Raw genomic sequence first — 18,375 nt, 5'->3', positions numbered from 1 at the left:
ACAGCGATTTGGGTGCGGGCAGAAAATTTGTCAACAGGGCGAAAAAAATTGAACTTTTCTGAGATGCAAAATGAGTACCGCCCTGTGTGTATCTCATGACATAACTTCACTGAGGTAAACAAAAAACAACCTAAAAGAAATCCAAACACTGAGCCTTTTCCTGCTGTTGACCCGAGCTCAGATAAAATGCGTTTTCAAACCCCTCGCGATGAACAACATGTACAGCATGAGTAGAAACATAAGGTCGTACTATTGGGAAACGAACGGCTTCGTCCATACGGGCGAGGAAAACAAACGCTTTTGCAAAAGATTTTATATTTTATTGAGGAAGTGAAGACAATGCATCGGGAGCGGAAGAAACGTGGGGAACGGGAACAAATTGTCGTTTCAAGAATTGCTGACGTTTTACTGTTTTGCTGGATCGACACGCCCAATGACACGCTTGATTAATTAATTCGGCGCTTGAACACAAAAATGTTGGAAATACGTCACAGAAAATGAGATAAAATTCTTCTCTCTGTCTTTGTTTTTGACCTCACCTGGATTCGAAAACTTTGGGCCAGGAATCCTGATCAAGTTTTAACTTACCCCCCAAAAAATCCCTATTACCCCAAAATGCGTGAAGAACAACACAACAACACAGTATACAAATAACACAACAACACAACACAACAACACAGTATACAAATAACACAACAACACAGTATACAAATAACACAACAACACAGCAACACAGTATACAAATAACACAACAACACAACACAACAACACAGTATACAAATAACACAACAACACAACACAACAACACAGTATACAAATAACACAACAACACAACACAACAACACAGTATACAAATAACACAACAACACAACACAGTATACAAATAACACAACGAATTTGTGTTGGTTCAATGACAACAACTCGCTTGCGATATTTGTTCCCACCTTGGTTTTCTTGTTGGTTTCGTTCAGATTTCTCGACTGATTGTTGGGTGTGAACATAAACACTAACATATAAAGGGGAATTACCGAAACCACAACATATGAAACAAGGGTTTTAATCTGTGGAGGTTCAAAGTAATGCTTTCAAAACATTTCAAAGCATTGTTGTTAGCACTTTCTCAAAGATGCACTAAGGTGCCATTTTACATATCCCAGTAGTGTTCAATCAAGTACTGGTTTTGGTGTGTTTAGTTGTGTGTTAAATACGATTGTCTGGTTTTCGCACATAAATTGTGGGCAGAGAATATGACAAGAGTTACTGAAGTGAGATATGTTTAGTTCCAAATGTATGCGAATTCTTGCTTCACTGGAATCTGCAACAAATCCTACCCAACTTTCAAGGTAACGTTTATTTTAAGGTACTGCTTTACTTTAAAAAAAAAATACCTCAGTCCGAATTAAGCACGCATGCCTGTGGAGTTCTGTCGGAAAGCTTAACTCCGTCTGCGTCCCAGCTGTGTGGAGAATTAAGTCAGGAAACATGCGTGCTACAAATCGTCTAAAGTCGAAAAAAAATAAAACACTGGTTAAACAATTTGTTCTCACGATCCGTTCGCCCCCCCCGATAAATAATTGACTATGCGATAAAAGTTTACAGCGAAAGTAAAAAAAAAATACATTATGTCATGCATGGCTTCTCGTGTTTGTCACGGTTGAGAGGATATGTGGGAATTTTAACTGATTGTTTACGTTGACCTCGTGTTGAACGAAGAAATTCAATTTTTAAAACAAGTGGTGTGAGATATATTGGCCCGGCCGATGATGTTGCTATCTTGTTACGTGCAACATCAATACTTTGAATTTTTGAAACCTAAATCTCTGTAAAATTGGTTTTATGTTCACGATATTGATATCAACGGATTATTTGGGAATAAATGTTCAACTCTAAGCGAACGTTCGGTAAATATGATTTTAAACGATAAACGACAAAATCCCTGTCGTAATTATTTAACATGAAAATCAGGTTTATTTTGTAACCGCCCAGTTGTCTGCTCGGCATAATACAAGTTGTTTTGTTTGCAGCAGGATCGAATTAATTGAACTTGACTGAATAAAATGTAAAAGTTTTTTTTTTTTATTTGCTATATGTCATGTAAAATGTATGCATCAAGTAAAATGGTTGTTTCAAAATTAATAAAATAAATAAAAAAACTTAATTCGAAACTATTGCAGATGATTTATTGACTAGTTATTTAGATTGTTGAATGTTTTTGTTAACCAATCATTAAAAGATGGATGAACAATTTGGTTCCTACTTGTCATCTAGTGGACTTGTGTATGAGGTTGGACGACAGACAGAAATGCAGAAACTAATCAAAGAGTTTCGAGGATTGTACAAAGAAAAGTTGGAGAGACTTGAAGAAAATTCTGATGCAGACACTGAAGAAATAATGAAGGTTTTTTTTCTTCAACTAACATTTTATCTTGTTTTAAGAAGTTTATTACAAAACGTACTGTGTGACGTGTAAATATGGGAGCCACAGATGTTCGTTAATGTAATTTTCCTGTTTAATTGTTCTTTCAATTTGATAAATCCAATCTAAGTACAATAAAATTTGTTAAACAATTATTTTCCTGTAAACATTTTATCACATAAACCACTAGAAGGCATTGAACAAACACTCAACAATCATCGTAGCCAATTAAGTGGAAATATAAAGTGGCCTCTTGCGTTAAGTGCGCAAAGCTACAAGCACCAATATATCGTAAAACCAATCAAACCGCTTACAAACAGTCACAGTGAAGCCACTTAAGTGGTCGGGATGACAATCTCCACTAATGGATTCTTGTTTACTTAATAATTTTTTTAGATGAAAATGCGTGTGATGAAGTCGTATGTGGTCGACTTGTCAGAGCAGAATGAAGTGTTGGTGCAAACAGTCGAAGAGCTCGAAACAGAATCAAACGCTCGGTTAGTTATTTAATGACATAGTTGTTAATTTTATTGCTTCCGCAAACACTTGTAAATTGTGTGGGACTTTGTGACTAACATCTATTTGAAGATGTTGAACATATTTATGTACTGTTTTATGTACTTAACTTGTTTTAAAAACACCTGATCATTGTTTGAAAGTGAAATATATGTTTCCAACTGCTTCACATTTAGAGTGAATGATTTGGAAACAAGAATGTCGACGTACTTGCACGATTGCGATGATGCAAATCTTCGAGCTGATACATTTCAACATGAAGTTGATTTGCTGAAAAGAGAAAACACAAAACTTCAACATGACATTGATGTAGGTTTGGAAATATATTAAATAAGTGTGTTGTCGTGGAGTTTAATGAAAGCAAACAACTCAAGGTTTTGTTACTGAATATTAAATTTAGCAACAGAATTTAAGGCCAATTCCTAGGTATATATTATATGTGACACACTTCATATAAACAGTTGAGCTTTTTTGTTTTATCAATAGGAATTCCAGTACAGTTTGTCAAATACGGAATCATACAGAGATGATATTGATTCCCTTGCAAAGTTGGTCCTTAATGCAAAGACCACAGGAGATTGGACGGTAACAACAATGCCATGTTTGAAGTTAATATCTACTAAACTTGCATAAAACTTGTTTTAGTTCAATGACCTGAACCTCAAGACGACATCTGTTAAAGAATTATTTGGAAATGTTGAAAAAACTGAGTGAGTTTAAACCAAAAATATTACAAAAAACTTTGAATGGGACTGGGTTTTATGTCAACATGCAAAATGTATGTTTAACTTTGTGTGAAGGTAAATTAGGCTTCAAACAACAATGTCCAGTGTTTCCTTTGCTTGAGTAAGTGGGAATTCCTGACAAGTTAAACACGGGAGGAAGGTTGTCAGTACATGTGTTAACATGGCTCAATACAATAGACCGAGGGTGGTTGTGTGTTGTCGGTAATAACAACCTATTTCAAATTCCCTCCCTCTAATCCCATTGGTTGTCTGCGGTTGACAAAACAATGATGTCACAATGAGTAATTGATGTCACAATGGAATGAGTGTTAATTTGTTTGAAAAGATGCCAAAGATATTGGAGTTATGAATTAAGTATTACTATTTGTAGTTGCAGATATTTGTACAACTTATTTTGAAGTTCTACACACCTCAAAACATATTGTTTATTAAAGTATTGAAACATTTACAATAACATCGATAAATTTCACAAATAAATAATTTAAAATATCAAAACCTTTTCTCTGCACTTATTGTTAGTAACATTATAGAGAAACACATTAAGATTATAAATATATCCTGCTGATTTATTCCTTTCCTAACAAAGACCCTTAACCCTAATAAAGAACAAAGAGCTTGTTCTTGTTCCATTATGTCAATCACAGTTGGACACAATGTCAGTTAACAATCACCATTGTTGTGTAACAAACACTGGCTGGTGTTAAGGAGTTTACCAAACCAATCTTAACCATTTTCTCTATGTTTATAAGGAGGCAGGCAGTCAGTATTGAATTAACCGTGGGCTTTTGTAAAATAAAGTTTAATTTAATTAGTTTCAACTGAATTGTTGGTTGAGCTATTTTGGAAGGTGATTAGACAATAAGATGTGTAGATTTTCAATTCAAACTTAAATCACCAACTGCGGTTGTTTCCTTTTTTGTTAAACTAACACTTAATAAAACTACATGATGCTTGTGAAATAATAAAGTGAAAATATTTCATCTTAATCATGTGACATAAATTTAATGCAAACATTCGACAAAAAAACTTTGCAATGTATAGAAATCAATTCAAAGCTGTTCTGACAGAAAGTATTTGTTAAATTAATGTTTCGGTTGTCATAGGCTGTGAATGTGGTAAAGATGATAATTTCTTACAAATCAACGACAAATCTTTCATTTTAATTTGTGGTTTATTTTATCTTTGTTTCTTTTTATTACTTTGGTCCATTAGCTGCTGTTACTACCTATGTTGGCTGCACTCTGGAATGTAAATCAAGCTTGAAATAATTGTGTTAAATGTTTTACAATCACCACATATATAATATATATATTTTTGGGGGGAGATTTGTTCAACAAACCAAAAAAGGAGAGAATTGTTAGAAAAAGAAACGAGATTGTTCTGTGCAAATAAAACCCCACGCTGGCGTTGAAATATTTACCAGGAGTTTAATGTGTGTTTTGCAAACACATTCTACTGGTTGAGGTGTTTGGGTTTGGTAAACATGGTAAAGTGTAATGCTGTGTGTATAGTAGGAAGCGGGTATTTCAAATCTGATAACGATCAATCTGCTCTGTGTCTTGCTTTAGAGCTTGTTGGTTTTATTTCACGGAAATGTTAATTTGTAATATTGTTTCGAGTTTTTGTGTTTGATTGTCAACATAAACAGATTTGTTTCTTGCTAAAAGTAGTGATGCTTGATCTAACTATAAGTTTTGGGTGTTATTTAACCTGAAATCTGTATTTAACATCTAAACCAGACATTGCAGGAACTTATGTTTTGTGTATTTTTTAGTTTGTTTAAAAGGAAATGAAACTATTTGAGTGTTTAAAGATCTTCCACCAAATATCATGACAAGGATTTAAATCTTGAAATTGGGATTTTGGAAGGAAAATTAGAAGAAAAAGAAAAATTTATTGAGGGACTTGAATCAGAGCTTAAAGCTGTGAAGTTGAACATGGAAAGTTTGGTTGCATCAGATTTGGTGAGTTGTTGTGGTTTTTGTTGTTGGTTCTACTTGTTGTGTATTTTGTTTGATGGTTGAACTAGACATGGTATGAGAAAGAATGTTGCATTGTAAAGTTTTTCCTAAATTTTTATCATGGCAATTGTTGAAGTTTCTTTCCAAGATCTAACATTTTAACATGCCGACATTTCACTAAAGTTCTTGTCTGACAAATTTCTTAATATTAATTATAATAAAATTATTCTTGAATGTTTTTTAAACTTTTTTCTTTCAGGATTCTGGAATGCAGACAACGTCATCCCCCAACAGTCGCCATGGCAACAGACAGTCAGGTGTAATTTTTACCGAGAAGGATGTGAAAATAATGAGGTTGCAGTCTGACCTGAGACTAGCAAACCAGGCTAGAGAGGAAGCGTTGAACGACGTAAGATTTTTTGGGTGGAAAATTTGAACCATGTCTGTGCAGCTCTGTGAAACATCCCTAGTGTTGTGTAATACAAGTCTAGAATCACTGCATTCTAATTCACAAATTGTTGATTTAAAATAATTTTTTTGCCATTATTTTGTTCTGTTACCTCGTTGTCCCTTGGCATGGTTTCAGATTATAATTTCCTTTGTAGATCCACGACAGAGAATCTCGTCTCAATCAAATGAGTGATGTCGTAACTTCATTAAGACAGGAACTTGATCATAAAGAGGCAGAGGTGCAACAAGTTTGTTGGAGTTATGCATCTATAATATACGAAATATAAATAATTTTTGTGTTTGAAACAAAATATTTCAGAATGATGTCTGATAGTTTGTTGCAAATACTGGAAAATCATACAAGACGTATTTGGATAACCACTAGATAACCAAAACTTATGTAGTAATATAACAAATACAAACAACACCGTACAGAAAGAAAACTTGATTTAATGTTTCTGTAATGTTGTTGTTTGTAATTGTTGTATTGTTATCCAGTTAATACTACACAAACCCACACAACATAGGATGAGGTGAAGTTACATCAAGTCATATTTACAACCTTTTATAGAAACACGACCTCCAGGAGGCGATGGAGATGCTGGCGAGGAGGTTAAGATCGGATGTTGAGGATGCGAGGATCACTGATGAGGAGGTGAGACAGCTCCGGAGGGAGGGAATTCTTCTCCAGGAGAAGAACGAGAAGTGTTTCGAGGATGTGAGTTTCAACTTATCTGTAAATTACGATCAACTTTAATTTGATAAACTAATATACAGTTCATTTTAAAGCACACCCTTTCTCTGCTTGATTTGTTTTTAAATAATCTGGTTGACATTTTTTAAATGTATTGATTCTGATGTTTACAATGCAAAATTAAAAACAGAATATATCATTTTCACATTACAACCTAGAAATTATTCTGCTCAGTTTAATAAAATAAAAAATAAAATATTGCAATGTTCTGCAATCAATGAATCTGTTTCCCAAAAGAAAATTTTCTGAAAAAAATACGAAGGATGCAAAATTAAGTGAAAGTCGAATTTTAACAAATATATTTTGTGTCCAACCAGATATCACAGTACGAAAGATTAATCCACACTTTGCAAGAACAATTGATCGAGGAACGACAATCAAACCATAGAAACAATAAAGAGGTAAAACCTTGTTCGAAGTTCTTCAGAAAACACACAAATTTGTGGTGATTTTGCGAAACCTTAGGTTGATTTGCTGCAAACCCGAATGGTTGAAACACACAACGCCACCAAAGATTATCAAAACCAAATGAAAAAAGAGGTACATGCATAACATACGTAGGTTATTTATGTATAGTAGTTCAATCTGTAGACATTGTACATTTGTAGGTGCTTAATATTGCGTCAAAGCAAGTTCTTGATAAAATTTAAAATTATTATTTCACAAAATTTATTGAACATCATTTATCTGGCAAAGATTACCCGGTGTTAAGTGTACTACACACATATAAATTACCATAGTTCGGCAAGAGACAGAACGAGATGCAGAGATTAGAACGCGAAAACCTCAACTTGAAATCTCAGCTGGAAAATCTTACAAACGAGGTAATATTTCTATGTGTCTTACGTCACAACTCCCTTCTGATTGATAAATGCTTTTACAGCGGTATTCAGTCAGGTGGCCAACCCTGATTCACATACATGTCTATGTAACATAGAAATTATTTTTTATTGTATTTTAATTTGAATTTTTAACCTAGAAAGCAGGTGTTTGCTGTGTTTACACCTGACTGTCAACTTTCGTACATATTTCTATGTTCCATAGAATTTTGTTTGTAAGTCTGCGTCCTAGTGTATTTTCTTTCCTGAAAGGTTAAATTATTGATGTGATTTAAAGTTCTTCTGTGTCTATGAAATATCACTGCAGCCTTCTGTTAACATTATGAACAATTTTTCACATTTTTCAAATATTTTTCAGTTTTCAACGTTGCAAAATGTTCACGAGAAACTTTCTGATGAACACAAATCTCAGCTATCCGACCTGCGCGTTGCCAAGGAAACAGCGTTCGAGGCAGAGAATAAGTTTTCTATGTTGAGTCGTGAATACGAACAAAACAAAAACGATGTAAGTTGTTAACAAATATTATGGCTTACGTTTCTATTCCAGGTTAACTCAACGTAGTTTTTTCATTTATATTATAATATTTTATTTTAGCTTTGCAATTGTGAAGATCAAATAAAACATCTGGAATCTGAATTAGAAATTACAAAATCACAGCAACAAGATTCAATGAAACAAGTAAGTCCTCAGAATTCGATCAACCGAACCCTTGTTTTGATTTTTGCTGAAAAAGAAAATATTGAAATAAATTAATCTTGAATCTCAACAATTTGTGCAACATTTTTACAATTTTGAATATTTTGGTTTGCAAAAAAAAGGAAATAGAAAAACAACTTAATATTTTCTTTAAATCTCATAAATTCTTTCCTCAGGTTGAAAAGTTGACAACCAGTTTGCAGCAAATCCAGAGTTCGTTCAAAGACACTCGTGATGTTTTATCCAGTGAAGTAAGCGATCGACAGAACGCCCTCACGCGAGCCAACATAGAAATAGAGAGATTACAAGCAGAACACGAGAAAGGACTCACAAAGGTTGGTTGCAAAAAAACTCATCAGGAATTGACTGAATTTTCACGTTTAAAACACAATCCCTAATATTATACAACAAGGCTGAAGATTGTGTAAGTTGAGATCAGAAGTTTAAACTACATTTATCTCTAAAATATTTCCAAACAATTCGTTCATTTCAATTCATGATGAATAAGAAAGTTGTCTTAAATTGTTGTCAATGGGTTTTAAAGTACGTTAAAAGTATTGAAACCAGTAACAATGACTTATTTAGTGAAAATAATGTATTTTATATTCCAGGTTGTCGACCAAGCAACAGAGCTTGATAAACTCAGACAGGAGAAATTAAATTTAACGACTGAAGTCGGACAACACAAGATGGAAATAAACTCTCTACAAACTCAGTTGGAAGATTTCAAAACAAAACTCCACGAAAGTTGTCTCGAAGTAAGTTGAAAACAATTCAACAAAGCTGACCAGTTAACCGATAACTACAAGTCATTCCCAAATTTTGTTACAATCGCATGACAATTTCCACCTCCTATACTTTATATATGGAAATGTTATATTCTGTTTTTGTTTTCTTTTAAACAGAAAACATTTATATAAACAAGTTGCCGAGTTACTTTGTAAGTTAAGACAACAAATTATCACAGTATTGGAACATCATATTCTTCGAGAGTTTGTATAAGCATAAAAAAAAACATTTTTTGCAGAAATCTTCTGCCTGCGAGCAGTTTGAAATGCTCAAACTTTCTTCCGAAGGGAAAACCAGGGACTTGCAGTTTGAGGTTAACAGTTTTATTCAATTTGGAAAATCTTCTAATTTTGAATGAACTTGTATAGTTTTTTATAAAGAGCATTTAAAAGTTGGTTTGACATAAACAGGCATTTTTTGTCTGATAAACTTATTGCTTTGACTAATTTTATTGATGTAAACGGCACTGGTTTAAATAATGCAATTTTTCAAGGTTTTTGATGTTAATTCTGCTGGCAATCATTTGACCCATGTATTCAATTTCTCTAATTTTTTCAGATGAATGAAATCAAGATGAAGCTCAATACTGCCTCCAGTGACCACAGTGAGTCCCAGAAGAAATGTGTTAAGTTGGACGAAAAGGTTTGAAATGTTTCAAATATTCAAAATCAAATATTTCAAGGGTTTGATTAAATTGACAATTTCTCCACTTATGTCAAGTTAAAAAGACCAAAGCAAACCACAAAGATTTCAGACATTAGAAATTATGAAATGTAGCCACAGTAAATTTAATATATCTATAATTTAACATGTTTTACAATAAATCTTCAATATTACATATAGGGTGTAGTCAGGGTTGCCAGGGTGGCGGTATTCCCGCCCAATTGGGCTGGTTTTCAACATCGAGTTGCGGGTTATTTTTACGAGTTGCGGGTTGCGGTTTATTGGGCGGGTTCGCCAATGACATTTTCCTATAATCACGCATTCTGGCACTAATGTCTCATACCAAGAGTAAACCAATGCGCTCATTTCCCGATAAACGAAACAATCGTACGGCGCAGAGAGTAATAATGCGTTCAGAGAAACACGCAGTGGGTGGGTGGGTGCGACAGAAACTTGAACAATGCAACTGGAGTCGTTTTTGCAAAGCAGCAATGGCGCGGAGAAAATGTTATTTTTGCAAACAAATTTCAAAAATGTAGTAACCAATGAACTAAGGATTGCTTAAGGAAACAATGGAGTCAAGAGGTCTTTCGTAGTGTGTAAATTTTTTTGCCATAATGCTCACAGCTTTCACGTTTGATTGCTTTACGCACGCGTATGACGAAACTACGGAATACAGATGTACGAGATTTTGTAGTTGTAAAAATACATGTTTTAATTGAGCGTTTTTTAAAGTTGTTAGTTTCAGTCATATTATGACCCAAATTCATCAAATGTTGCAATGTTTTTGCTATGTATTAATGCTCCTTGCAATTAAAGAAAACGTAATAGATAGCGCCATGGTCAGAACCAAATGTAAAAAAACGTAACTGCGGTAGGTTAAAGCTACCGAGTGCGACAATTCACTAACAGTTGTCAATTTCAAGCTAAGTCAGAGTAAAATTGGCCTGGTTTTGGGCTTGTTTCAGAAATTTCTTGTTTGGGCGGTTTTTGGGCTAGTTTTGACAAGGCGTTGGGCGGTTTTAGAAAATTTTACCTGGCAACACTGGGTGTAGTTGGCATCTGATAAAATATTTCAGTTTTAAACTTTTTAAAAATTCAGTTGAAGACCTTGGAAGATCGACTGAAATCGATGACGAAAGAAAACAAGGATTTGTTGAAGAAACTTTCGGACCAGGAAAAATCTTTCTACAAAAATGAGATTGATCTGAAGAAAAATATGGAGGAAATGAAGAAGCTGTTTGAAGATGTAAGTTTTGCTTTGATGTTTGGTTTCCCCTCACATAGAAAGCTAAAATCTGGGAAAAAAAAACTCAATTGACAGAAACATATATAATGAAGCAACAAGGCTCTGATCTACGTCAGCAGATTTTATTGTGGAAAATCGACTTCGCTTATGTATGCATCGTCAATTTCTTATGCAAATAGAATCACGAACTTAAGTAATTTGCTGTCGCAGATAAATAAACAATGCCTAACTGAGGGCCAGATCCCACTACAGCTATTTAGCAAGTCCTACCTTGACAGAAACATGTGTTAAATTCATTTTAATCTAGTTCTGCTTCTGGTGTGACATGATTATCACAGCTAACTGGATAAATCACTATCTGCATTACATTTGAAGTTAAACTTCAGAAACACAATTATTCACACAACAATTCATGCTTCACTGGTTTTAACATTGTTTACTTCACAAAATATATTTCAAAATTAAATCACCTTTAGTTTGTTGAGATCACATTGCAAGACCACCTTTCTGTCCAACCAATAAATCTCACTGTAGTGAATGGGTGGCAAATCTCTTGTTGTGTGGCTTGCCTTATAACAACACTCTCTCACTGTCCATTGTTAGAGAGCTGACAATAATCCATCGCTTGATCAAGGGCCCTTGTAGTGAAACGAAAGAAATGTTTTGTGTTTTTTCTTTCGGTTGCACTTGTAAAACACTCGAGGTGGGATTGTGTTTTCAGACAAACTTTCTCTGTGGCTGCTGGAAAATGCCGCGAGTTTTTTTAAATTCAGATTTTATTTCCAGTTGGAGGTTTAGGATGTTTTGATATATTTGAGTGAGCTTTGTCAAAATTTGTACAATATAGAGTATATTAGTTCAGTAGAAGTTAAAGATTTATTTTATTTTTGTTGAGGGGGAAAGATTTATTAACTATTCATTAAATAAAGTAGGTTTTGTTTGGTTCACAAGCTTTTTGTAATGAAATGTTGAAACTAAAGACTTCTGTCAAAAAACCTAACACATTATTGGATGAAGTTACTAATTTCCATTTTTGTAATTTTGTTGAAGCATTTGTAAGGACATTATTGTGTGTTTCTTAATATTGTTATTATGCGATTTGTCAATGAAAGCATGTCTTACCTGGACGGCAACACAGAAGCTGAATTGTTGCTAAAAATCAGACAAATGAAGTATCAGGTAAGGGTATTTACCACTTAAAACTGTGGAATTGTGTAAAGATTTTCTTGCATTACTTCCAGAAAGCATTTTTGGTAAAACATGCAGATTTTGAAAGACTTTATTAAAATTTATTGTCACCCATTTATTACCCATGTTGTAAGTTCTGGCCCAGGTGGGATTTGAACCATCAACCTTCTGCTTTTCTAAATTACACTGACTGCTCATCTTTCAATTCCATTGTAACTCTAGACAGAAAACAATGGGTGGCAAAATGTTATCATAACAAACTCTGTATAGAGTGAAGTTGTAGCTGGGTTACATGGTAGAGTTGTGGTGAATGGTTGGTATTATTGTTGTACTGTGTTGTGATACGTCACATTCATTCATGACATGAGCAGCCAATAGGAGGTGGATTGACACCGGTCTTTTATACTAACGGCCATAAGGAGGCAATTTTGAAACTGACTACAACTGGTTTATGGCAATTGCAGTAAAACCTTTTATATTTCCAGTGCAGTTTAGTGTTTCTGGCTTTTTATTAGCTTTATGATCTGTAATGTTGTTTAGATAAGAGATAATGGACAGTTTATTGCTTTAATCTGACAGATTTTGTTAAATGTAAGAAATGGAAGCGTTGGCTTTTTATGGTTTCGGGTGAAACCATACATTGATCATTAACTTATATCGAGGAACTTGTCCATTAACTTTTTTCAACATACTTTTTGTAACTATTTCCAATGTTCTTGATTTAATAACGTGTTTGTGCCCAGGTAGAAAAGTGTAATAGGGTTGAATATCATGGATCATGTGATGGAATCAGGTAGATCACATGATAGTATCATGGTGAGATCAGATTCTCCCGTGAAAACTCCACCAGATAAAACTCGAAGTTTTAGGCCAATATTTTACAGCCATCGCACGCTGAGTAACGATCCTAAATTTCCAATCCAATCTTCACAAAAGGTTCACGTTGTTCTGACCCAGCATTTGTTTGTTAAATATTTAAAAGATTAGGTTTAGTAATGTGTAGTTTTTGTTCAGAATGTAAAATGTATTCAAACTTTTGTGAATAAGATTTTTTGAAAAATTAAATGAAAATCAGCTTCGAAGTAGATTCAAAATGTTTAAATCTTTCTTGCTTCACGTTTGTGTAGATTTCATCACGCGACAAAACAATAAAGAACTTGGAAAGAGAAAAGGATGAAAAAACTCAGAACAACAAAAATCTGAAAGAAGAAAACGGGAAACTTCAAGCGAGGATGCAGGTGGAAAAATTAAGAAGAAATTTGACAGCGATTCCTTATTTTTCTTTTTTAGGATTTTACTTTGCATGTTTTTGCAAAACCTAATACTGAGCTAACTGCATTAAATAATAAAGCTAATAAACGTGACAACTTTGTTTTGGTGGTTGAATGATAAACTCCAGTGATATCTGTGGTATGTTCTGTGATAATCTGACAGCGAGTGACATTTCCAGGCGTATGAAATCACGTCCCAGAGCGAGCAAGAAGTTTTAAGCAGCGAAGTTGCTCGGAAAGAGGAAGCGATCAACCGTTACAAACTCAAGTACATGAACCTGGAAGACAGAACGCAACAATTCGGTGACAAGGTGCAAGATTTTAGATTTACTGTAATTTTCAAAAATCATTGGATATTTACAACAGTTTAAATAAATAAAAATTGTCGGAGGTTGATTCTTGTCCATATTGTATAATAATCAAATATATTTCTCCTTTAAATGTTTTTTTTCTGTAATACACAAGCAAAGTATGTTTTTTATACAAATTATAATGTTGTCTTTTATTAAAGATTGACCTGTTGGAAAAAACAAATCAACAACTTCAACAACAGCATACGACTGCACTTCGGGAGATAGAGGCTAAAGAGTCAACTTTGAAACAACTTCAAGTGCAATTGTCCGATATTCAGAAAATGCACTCGGGTTCTGTGGAAGAGGTCGGTTTATCTTAAGTTGATATACGTTGACCATAGTTTTGTGTGGGTAAAACACAACATTACTTGTTATTATGATTTTAATGATGTTATTCAATCATGACATCACCTACAAATCATGACATCACCTACAAATCATGACATCACCCACAATTCATGACATCACTCACAAATCATGACATCACTCACAATTCATGCTGACCCTAATCCTTACCCACAAACCATGACATCACTCAGACACCTACAAATCATGACATCACCCACAATTCATGACATCACCCACAAATCATGGCATCACTCCGACACCTACAAATCATGGCATCACCTACAAATCATGACATCACCTACAAATCATGACATCACCCACAATTCATGACATCACCCACAAATCATGACATCACTCAGACACCTACAAATCATGGCATCACCTACAAATCATGACATCACCCACAATTCATGACATCACCCACAAATCATGACATCACTCACAATTCATGCTGACCCTAATCCTTACCCACAAACCATGACATCACTCAGACACCTACAAATCATGACATCACCCACAAATCATGACGTCATCACCCACAAATTATGACATCATCACCCACAAATCTATTTTGTTGATCAACCTTGGGTTCAAAACATAGCAATGTTATTTTCTGAATGCCTTGTTATACAGAGTCTGTATTGTTAATCATTGTCATATAAGTTCTACACATTATTCATATTATTCCTCACTTTTATCAAAAAATACAAATCAATCTTCAACCAAGTGAGTTGTTTGAGATAAATATAAACGTGTAGGTTTTGTTGTTAAGTTGTCGCACCATAAGGAGGTAAGCGCTCATTCGAGGAAGGAAGTGAATCGTTTGCAGGAACAACTTCGACTCGCCGACAACTCCATTGCTGTCAGGGACGAACAGAACGAAAAACTGAAAGATGACATTGGTGTGTTTGTCTTGTTTGGAAATATTTGACATCAACCAATGTGAAATACTACTGGTTTCTTAAAATGTTGACATTCAATTTTAAGTAGTTTTTTGAGATATCCACACAAATGTCAGGTATTACCCAACGACTTCATACTGATTAACTTTTGTTATTCAGTGACCCTCCAGTCACAACAGAAGGAATTATTGAAAAGACTCTCAAGCAGGGATGACATGCTCCATAAAGTCACCATAGAAGCAACAAAACTAAAGGAGAAATACAGACTGGCCAGTTCCCAGGTATCCATAGCTGGGTTTCAGTTTGTGAAAATTAAGTAAAAAACTGGAATCTATGAGAGATTTGTTGAAGAAACCATGTTTCCGTCCACTTATAAATTGCAATGAGGATTTAACGGTTATAAATTTTATGTTTTGTCTTATTTATTTATCTTTTGAAGAACTTTATAAAAAGTTTTGTTTTTTTGTTTTTCCACTTGTACAGAACGGACAAAGCAATGAAACAGTTCGAATGTTAGAGGACGAACTTGCTCGAACGAGGGTGGATTTGAGCGAAACCAACAGAATTAGCGATGATGAGGTACTTTCCCTGAGTTGAAACTAGTATTTGTGAAGGACTCAATTTTCACAAAGCAGATGTGTTTGCGTCAAGTAGTTCTTAATATTCATTCCCTCCTCCTCAGTTGTTGAAACACAAGAGGATGGTGGTGGAGCTTGAGAAGGATGTTGCCGAGCAACAACAGAGATATCAGACTTGTTACCAACAACTCCTCCAGCAGGAGGCGGAGGTTGCGAAGATGAAGGAGGAGGTTGAGAAACAGGATGAGAAGACGAAGAACAACAACAAGGAATTGATCCAGTGAGTTTCCTTGATAATATTGAAATGACATGAGATTTATTCTGTGTTTAGGCAACAGTTTAGGCTTCCTTGACTATTAAGGCTGCTGGGCAGAATACGACATTGAAAAAGTTTTTTAACACAAGAAATTTTGACTGAAATATCTGCAAAGTTTCAAAAATAAAATTTTTTTTGTCTATATTTTCATGTAACATGGTCTGCATCTTTGTCTGATCATGGGGTGTTGTTGTGTTGTTATGTATTTTATATTCTACAGACGCACAAGGCACTAGCCTTTGATAAGCTTTGTTTCCATATTGCCATTACAGTAGTTAAACCGGGATTGCAAGGCCAACATCTGCAGTCTATTGTTCAGATCTTAATTTTTTAATGTTTAAAGTCTTATATTTCATAGATATTTTATTTTTCTACAGAAATAAAACCTATGTTAAAATTGTTACTGATCGATAAAAACTATATTTAAGATTTTAATGCAATAGTTGTCTGATTCCTTTGTGTAGATTGCGAGCTTACAAACACAAGACAGAGATGAATGTAACGATTCTAACTGAAAAACATCGGACAGCACAAGAGGAGGTGAGTTACCAACGCTTGATAAAACCCACTTATAATCTTAAGCTCATAACTTTCTTCATCCACAAGATATATATATGGAAATATTATTTAGTTTTGTGAAAAATAAATTTAGGTCACTTTTTTGTAGTTGGCTTCTAGGCATCAAATCTCCCAGAATCCGACTGCAATGTTTAAGTTTGGTCTGAAGTTTTTTTTTTTTAACTTTAACATGGATAACTTTGTACAAAATATTTCTTTCGCACGATGTAGGTTGATTTCAATATGACCTTTGACCTTTCCAGGTGTCACATAGAGATCAGAAGCTGATGAAACTGAACACCGAACTTAAAACCATCGAAGAAAAGTTCAAGGGAACGAGTGAAGAAAATGAAATGCATGTTGCCGAAATCGACCGACTGAACACAAAAATTAAACAACTTTCATCAGATGCAAAAACTGCGAGGGAAACGATCGGGACTCAAGATCAACAGGTTTCAATGATGTCGCTTCTTCTGCTCTTAAACTTCTTTGGTTAAATTCATCATTTTAGAAAAATGATTAACAAACTTTGGCTTGCAAAGACAATATGCATAATTGTTAGTGTTCAAAGGTCAAAAAGTGTTGAACCTTTATTTCTCATCAATCAACGTGTAAATAAGTTTTAAAATAATAATTTTGTGTTTCAGATTAAACAGGAAAGATTAGAATCTCAAAGTCTTAAGCAGAAACTTGAATCGTGCGAGCAGGAAATGAGAGTTAGTTCAAAATCATGTGAACATTTACAACGAGAACTTGAAACAGTGAGAAACCATGCAAGGAATGACGCAACTCAAACACAACAGGAAGCAGAAAGGTTTGAATTTTATTTTGATTCATGTCTTGTTTGAGGTAAATTTTCAAATATCAAATGGATTTTAAGCATGAGACGCACACACAAGAAGAACTTGCTCCCAATAGGGTCAGCTTGGATAAAATTCGGGAATATATATTCCACGCAATGTATTGTCAGCTCCTTATTCCAATAGAAACTTTTAGTATTGTATGATAAACAACGAGTTTTTTTAATAACTTTGTTAAAGTTGAAACAAAATACCTGATAACCCCACCATGGTGTAATTTGCGCACAATTTATTTATTTGTGTCGAAAGTGATTTTCTTAACTCATTTTAACAATGTTCATTCTTGAATTCCTTTACCATCTTATAACTTACTGTTGCACAAGTCATCCCTGCATCAGTTTCTGGATTAATTTATTTGTAACAAACAAGGAGGTTACACAAAGTTTCTGCAGCATATAAAATGTGACCCCCAATATTCAGGTTACGACAAGCTTTAAACACCACTCATGGTGAATATAAGGACGCCAAGTTTGAAGTTGACGCGAGCAAGAAACATATTTCCCGACTTCAAGTTGAGCTCGACAAATCTGTGAAGGAACAACAAGAATTATTAAACGAGGTAAAAATCACAACATTCTGTGACCTGCAATCAGTTCTTGACGTTTTAACCTGTCAGGTAAATTTACAGATGTTTATGATGTTGTGAATTGAGTCACGTTCACAACACTTTTCATAACTCTGAATATCCTTCTAATAATATTTGTGTTAATCACTTACCATTAATTGATTTCTATGTTCAGCTGAATAAGTGTGAAGATAACCTTCAAGCACAACTTGATGAAGTCGCGACGTTGAAACGTAACAAATTACAGAAAAGTGAAGAATTAACAACAGTCAAATCTGTTCTTGACCAAACCAGCACCGAACTAAACTTGGTAAATTATTGAACAAATTCTTTGACAGTTTTTCTTGATGAAACCT

At 34.3% G+C, this 18,375-nt stretch overlaps 1 protein-coding gene across 1 annotated transcript in view; it reads left to right on the top strand.

Annotated features, from left to right (window-relative positions):
• The first annotated feature begins 2,233 nt into the window (after positions 1–2,233).
• Positions 2,234–18,375, top strand: part of LOC145906420 (uncharacterized) — a 31,240-nt gene continuing 15,098 nt past the window's right edge. Inside the window, exons 1-31 of the mRNA XM_082993837.1 lie at positions 2,234–2,398; positions 2,813–2,913; positions 3,109–3,241; positions 3,419–3,517; positions 3,578–3,642; positions 5,492–5,642; positions 5,899–6,048; positions 6,245–6,328; positions 6,661–6,807; positions 7,161–7,244; positions 7,309–7,383; positions 7,584–7,667; positions 8,041–8,187; positions 8,278–8,361; positions 8,556–8,714; positions 8,991–9,137; positions 9,407–9,481; positions 9,727–9,810; positions 10,934–11,080; positions 13,396–13,506; positions 13,719–13,850; positions 14,051–14,197; positions 15,013–15,142; positions 15,302–15,423; positions 15,626–15,721; positions 15,825–16,000; positions 16,501–16,576; positions 16,858–17,046; positions 17,242–17,408; positions 17,875–18,013; positions 18,195–18,329. Coding sequence (XP_082849963.1) covers positions 2,234–2,398; positions 2,813–2,913; positions 3,109–3,241; positions 3,419–3,517; positions 3,578–3,642; positions 5,492–5,642; positions 5,899–6,048; positions 6,245–6,328; positions 6,661–6,807; positions 7,161–7,244; positions 7,309–7,383; positions 7,584–7,667; positions 8,041–8,187; positions 8,278–8,361; positions 8,556–8,714; positions 8,991–9,137; positions 9,407–9,481; positions 9,727–9,810; positions 10,934–11,080; positions 13,396–13,506; positions 13,719–13,850; positions 14,051–14,197; positions 15,013–15,142; positions 15,302–15,423; positions 15,626–15,721; positions 15,825–16,000; positions 16,501–16,576; positions 16,858–17,046; positions 17,242–17,408; positions 17,875–18,013; positions 18,195–18,329 — 3,801 coding nt within the window. The remainder of the gene's footprint in view (positions 2,399–2,812; positions 2,914–3,108; positions 3,242–3,418; positions 3,518–3,577; positions 3,643–5,491; positions 5,643–5,898; positions 6,049–6,244; positions 6,329–6,660; positions 6,808–7,160; positions 7,245–7,308; positions 7,384–7,583; positions 7,668–8,040; positions 8,188–8,277; positions 8,362–8,555; positions 8,715–8,990; positions 9,138–9,406; positions 9,482–9,726; positions 9,811–10,933; positions 11,081–13,395; positions 13,507–13,718; positions 13,851–14,050; positions 14,198–15,012; positions 15,143–15,301; positions 15,424–15,625; positions 15,722–15,824; positions 16,001–16,500; positions 16,577–16,857; positions 17,047–17,241; positions 17,409–17,874; positions 18,014–18,194; positions 18,330–18,375) is intronic.

This window comes from Ascidia mentula, chromosome 6, assembly GCF_947561715.1.
Source record: "Ascidia mentula chromosome 6, kaAscMent1.1, whole genome shotgun sequence".
Lineage (NCBI taxonomy): Eukaryota > Metazoa > Chordata > Ascidiacea > Phlebobranchia > Ascidiidae > Ascidia > Ascidia mentula.
The sequence above is the reverse complement of the archived record's forward strand: the minus strand, read 5'-3'. Positions and strand labels throughout refer to the sequence as shown.